The 6,000-nt window shown below is 35.4% G+C and overlaps 1 protein-coding gene across 1 annotated transcript; it reads right to left on the reverse strand.

Moving 5' to 3' along the window:
• Positions 1–1,075: 1,075 nt before the first annotated feature.
• Positions 1,076–2,860, reverse strand: LOC105256277. The gene is made up of 5 exons (XM_011266056.2): positions 2,732–2,860; positions 2,320–2,531; positions 2,091–2,202; positions 1,724–1,948; positions 1,076–1,619 (listed from the first exon to the last, which is right to left on the reverse strand). The coding sequence occupies exons 1-5, from the start codon at positions 2,801–2,803 to the stop codon at positions 1,188–1,190; spliced, it is 1,053 nt and encodes a 350-aa protein (XP_011264358.1). The 5' UTR covers positions 2,804–2,860; the 3' UTR covers positions 1,076–1,187.
• Positions 2,861–6,000: the final 3,140 nt, after the last annotated feature.

The raw sequence follows: 6,000 nt of genomic DNA on the forward strand, positions 1-6,000 counted from the left end.
ATGGCCCGGCTGACACGTCAACAAGTAAAACACTTTTTAAGCTGAAGAGTGTTCTGCCGGGAGTGCACTTAAGGACAGATGCAGTTTACACGTTGCTACTGCGTGCGCGGATGCGCTGATGGGAGACGAATGATGGAGGAATGGATTCCCGATAGAAATGGATTCATTAAAATTAAAATAATATATGAGATTATACGCGAATTCTACGTTAACATAGCGAAGTGCCACGAAAGCTACGAGATATAGTCTTCACCCCGACGGGCACTAATTACTAACTACGAGCTTCAAGATTACCTGCTTCCTAGTAACGAAGGTCTACCTTTCAAGGGCAAGGATCGTGTAATCTAGAAGAATCGTTCTCATAAACGTGGATTGACGGGTGATTGATGAAGGCTCACGGTGCCAAAGTACCGCCTACACGATTTTTATAATTAAAGACCGGGATACTAATAGTTATTTTACCAACTCTGTCTCACCAAAGGAGAACTTATCAACCCTTTGGAGATGGAGCAAACGGAGTATTGAATTAAATTAATTTGATATTTTAATTAAAAAAAACTTTAATTAATTCTCCAATGTGACTTTTGTCGGGACGATCAAAGGTAACTTTAAAATATTAAAAGATAAACGTTTCTCATTTATAGATAATATTTCTTTTTAAACGAATATAAAAAAATCGCATTTTTGTGGTTGATTTAAACAAGAGAAATTACGAAGAAAGATCGCGCATTAAAAAATGATTTCGCAAGAATCCGTAAAGTTGCTCCCGACGATGTTTCAGGTCAAACTTCTCGCGAGATCCAACAAGAACAGAGCATTAATAATTTTTATTGCGATTCTCGTATCATGGTTGCGTTATTAAATATTTGAAGTATACAAGTATGTTCGTTCGGTGAGCAAGAGAAAATATTTCTAAGGATATAATCTACACATCACATCAGATTGTACACATATTTGTTTACACACAAAAGAAACTAGAGAGTAATTACATATATTATGAAATTTTTAAATGTGATAAATTCGCGTAATTTGTAAAAACATTAATTACATATAATACAAATGTTAATTATATTAATCAAAAACAATATGCTCTTTTTTTTTAAAGGTAAAATATTTTCAAGTCTATAATAAGTCTAACAATTAACAAATAAGAATAATTATTAAAATTGTATATTATTCTGAAATTTTTACTGTATTGGTTCAGTTTTTTCTTTTACTGTAATTATTGAGGATTTTCTTTTATTTAAGCAGACGATTGGCTTTGGTATAGTACTTTTCACATGGGCGTATTTCGGATTTTTTGTTAGCTTCGGGATTAAACCTGGTGATGTCTTATTATATAATACTGATTCACTTAACTTTGACATTGAATGATCCACTTTTGTGGTTCCTAATTTTCTAGGAGTTATAATATTATTCGCCATTCCAGTACTTTTACGTCTATTAGTCAAATTATCTTCTTTTTCCGCTATGTGCAAATTAGGAGATAATATTGATCCAGAGAAAGTTGTCATCGATCTGCGAATTTTGGTAGGCTCTTTCTTAATTATCGTTGATGTACGATTAAGATTAAGAAGACTGTTTGAAAGTAATCGCTGTGATTGTTTGTCGAATGTTTGCTATAAAATGATTTAATTAATGTATAAATGAATAATATTTTATAATATATACACACATATATACATACATATAACGCGCGCGCGCATGTATATTGAAAAATTACCTTTTTTAAATCATCTATTTTTAACGTGATGTTTAAAGCAGACTCTCGTATTTCTGCCAATGATTTCAGGAAATTGTTATTTAATTGACTATGTAATGAAATTACATTATTATTATTCTCAAACACGTCATCTTGAATATCATTGTTTAATTTTTGGTCTTCTTTGCAAACAAAAGTATCAGATCTGCCAATAACGCAAATCGAAGGATTTGATCGTGAAATAAACTACGAATAAATGGCAAATAAAATTATCTTTCTAGCGAACTAGATAATTAAATTATCAGTTAATTTAAGGACTATGTATTGTAATTACTCTTTAAATAATAATGAATAATTAAGAAATTAATAATTCAAAATTGCATATTACCTTTTTTTCACTCTGCAATGTATTCAAAGAATTCTCCGTTTCTTTTTCGATAGCTTTTAATGAAGTATCAGAAAGAGAAGAATCCGTTACGGATTGAAATTCATCTTGAGATCTAAATATAATATTATTACAAAATGATTATGGAATGGATAATGATACGAAATGATTACAAAATAATATCTTTAAAATGATATAAAATGATATCGCATTACGCAAACTTTAAAACAACCTGCATGTATTCTCATTATCTTGACTGCCATTGATCTTGGAACTGATTAAATCTGTTGAAACGACTTCCTTATTCGATGTCACAATATTTGCCACAGAATCATCGTCATTCTCATTGTCATCATTCTTTATCCCAAGTGCGCGAAGCACATGATGTATAGTGTACGTTATTTGTTCATTGGTCAAGGGCACGATAACGGATTTTGATTTATTCTGAAACACGCATTTATAACGATCACGAATTATATTCTAAAATTTTATCACATGCACCACATTATATTTTCCTAGTAATATGCGTATGTCTAAAATCTAATTATATATACATTAATATTTTTATCGACTATATTTTATTTTCGTTCAAAATAATTATATATATTTATTATATATTTTTATTTAATAATAAAATACTTTACATTTAATGGCATATGCTTCATGTAACGCATAACTAATTGCGAGAATTCTTCAGCAAAACGTAACACACTCATTCTGGACGACAGTTCTAGATGACATGCACCAACGAAGGATTTCAAACGACTGATCGATCGAACGATTTCATAATGACCTCTATATATTTGATGTTTACAGTCAGCCACATAGTGCTGTACTAACAAGTTCTATTGCCCCTTTCAATATTTTCGACGTTGAATGTATTTTAAAAAGAAAACTGTGAACGATATAAAATTTTTTTAGCTATATTCATCAGTATATTTATTCATATCTTCCCTAAATTTTAACTAATTTTTTGTTATTTAATAAACAGACGGAGAAACTTTTCCAAGTTAGAGCAGAAATCTAATTTTTTTATTTATGTTACGATACATATTATAACATTAGCATAAAAGTACATAAAAATCTGCTTGAATTGACAGATCGGACTAGAATTTACAGCTCCATTCAGGTTATGGATTCGTCATTCCATGCGAATGTACAGTTGCGGAAATAATCATTTTCTCCATAAGATTGTCTGCTCCCACGAATCATCTTCGAAGAGTAGTTTCTAAAGTACGATGCGGCCACTCCTCCGCTCTGCCAATTATTCCCTGCCACACGTCGGGCACTGATGGAGCAGCCCGCGAGAGAAGAGGCGTAGGGACATGATAAATCTCCCTCGGGGGAAAAACTAGCCGCCCAAAAATATATGCACGCCGGAGATGGATGGGTGGAGTGCAAGGGCGGTGCCCGGTGCACGCAGGGAGAGTTTCGTCTCAGTTTGTTTCTCGAGACTCCTCTTCTTCTCGTACTATCTCGCTTCCTTTCCCTCTTATCCTCTCGCCCCCTTCTCTCCTTCCCGTCCCTCTCGCTTGTCGCCTTCTCTACGGCGCGCCGTGATGTCTTTTTGTAAATTTTTTGGCGATCGAACGATTAGGGGAAGGCGGCGCTCGTCAGTCAACTCGGTGGATGAATCTTCGGCGTATGCAGATACGCGCGTCGCCACGCGGGATCTTCGCTTTAAAAATAAAACTACGCGTGCGATAATTCGACGCCAGCTGCTCGCTCAACGCTATGCGCGCGTGCGACGTTCTCCAGCTGATCGCCGAAAAGTCGTGATCAATCGAAGTTGCCACAATTATCGAGGGAATTATTGAGATTATCGAAAAGCTTTTACAAAGTATATTAAATTCTCTTGAAAAGAAAATTAATAAAATAACAATCAAGCGCATCAAGTATAAATTCCGATTTAAAAGAAGCAAATTGCGCGTGATACTAATTAAATGAAAATATATACGCGAGCGCCAATGTATTATTTAAAAAATAAGCTTTTGAAGAAATATAATACAGATACATAATATACATGTTATGTGCGTCAGGATTGAAAATGCAGTTTGTAAAGTGGATGTTTGAATATAACCACGCTACGGCTCGGTCCTAGCAAAATATTCCTCTTTCTCCAGATTCTACCGTTGCCCCTGGTACACTAATTTCGACGTGTCCTTACAAATGAAAGGCTTCGCTGCGTCTGCATCGTACCGCGTAGCACCTTCCCAAATATTTATCATTTCCTTCCGACGCCGGATGTCCTTAAACGCCCGGGAGAATACGACACCCCGAAGGTGCAGCAATCTCTCCTTCGCTATTGCGGACCGCTAATGCATGTGCAGTCGTCGCACAGCGACGAGATATGCCGGCGGTCGTTTGAAGTCCGAACATGTTTGAACAGCGGTCATTGTCTTGTCTTCAGTTTCTTCGTTTTCTACTCCTCGTCAGTGCCGCTACTGCGGCTGTGAAGACAACTCGTTTCAGATAAGAAGAGAACTGAGAGCGTCTCGCAAAAAGCATTTTTATGACTTTAATGATAAAAGATTTCGAGTATTACACACACATATATGTATATAAATCGAATCACTTGATATGCAGATTTTTCGATAATAAATAATAATAAATTGATATTTTTAATGCTTTTTTATGACGATTTTACTAATTTATCTTATAATCAGAAGAAGGAAAAATTTGTACCTTATTATTTAACGAAGATAATGTAAAATATCATAACCATATAAAAAGAAACCAAAAATTATTGAAAATAGCTTAAATCGTAAAAGCACCACCGTAAAATCACTTAATTCGACCGAACTCAAAGTACGTCTTATTTAGTGACCTAATATTTGACTTTCGCCACATTGGACCACGAGTCCTCCATAGTTCGACTGCCGCCGTTTGTTTGCAGTCTGTCTTCGTTTCGGCTCGCGCCAGGTTGATTTAGGATTTAAGGATTTCCGCGTTTGTTATTCGAAGATCACGTGGATAAATATACTTGAGATGATTCCTCTATTTAGGTAACCGCGGGTGGGCTTGTTTCAGTTGCTCCGGTTACGTAGCTGCGAATTCGTACAGTTATGAATTCACCGAATAAAATCGAATAAATAAAATTTTTATTTGATACACAAAATGTAATTTTTATTCGACACATGTATATTTAAAAATAATATTGCAAACAATATTTGCATAGCAAAAAAGTTCGAGTTTAGATTATTTCAGAAACAAAAAGATACTAAATTATTTTTGTAATAAACCTGATGATATTATGTTTAAGAAAAAATAAAAATCTGTATTAAAATACAATTAAATTTCATAAAAACTAAATTTCAAATTAAAATCAATTCTGGTAGTTCGATAGGTAAACAAAAGATTCCGATCCTTTCAGGAAGATTTCGAGTCGAAGATACTTGGTCATGAGAAAAAAAGAGGACTCGCGGAAGTTCATCGAGAGAACCGGTGGTATCTTCTGTTTGGTTAGTCTTTAACTGACCATTACACCTGAATGGGCCGCCTCAAAATGGAAAAGGGCAGCTTAGTCCTTGATCCGACCGGCCTACTTCCTGTGAAACCCGAATGAGTAGATCCTAGGGACCAACGGTCAATGGTAATAATGACGAATGTTTTCTCCCGCGATTCTTCCGAGCCGTGCGCCGTTTCTGCGCTTCGAACTGGTCTTACCTGATCTCCTTTTAAGCGTATTCGTGTGACTCTCGGCAACACTCGAAGAATCAACAAGCGGAGCGAGAATCTTAGATCGCGTGCTTGCAAGAAATCGCGGTGTAGATTCTAACCGCGAAGCGCGATTGGCTTTTTGATCTTCCAGGAACAAACTTGCGTTCTACCTGTCTTACGAAGGATATTCCCGTCGCAGAAACCTGGCTATGTCGTATAATAAGCATTACATATGGCTGATGCATTAGGCCAC

The sequence above is a fragment of the Camponotus floridanus genome, unplaced genomic scaffold (genome assembly GCF_003227725.1).
Source record: "Camponotus floridanus strain SB8 unplaced genomic scaffold, Cflo_v7.5 scaffold78, whole genome shotgun sequence".
NCBI classification, from domain to species: Eukaryota; Metazoa; Arthropoda; class Insecta; order Hymenoptera; family Formicidae; genus Camponotus; species Camponotus floridanus.

Bases quoted from the DNA above. Each gene is read 5' to 3' on its own strand.
- LOC105256277 (XM_011266056.2), bottom strand. From the start codon at position 2,803: ATGAGTGTGTTACGTTTTGCTGAAGAATTCTCGCAATTAGTTATGCGT. The intron at 2,532-2,731 runs GTAAAGTATTTT...TGCGTGTTTCAG, and splicing joins TGAAGCATATGCCATTAAAT to AATAAATCAAAATCCGTTAT. The intron at 2,203-2,319 runs GTTGTTTTAAAG...TATTATATTTAG, and splicing joins GATAATGAGAATACATGCAG to ATCTCAAGATGAATTTCAAT.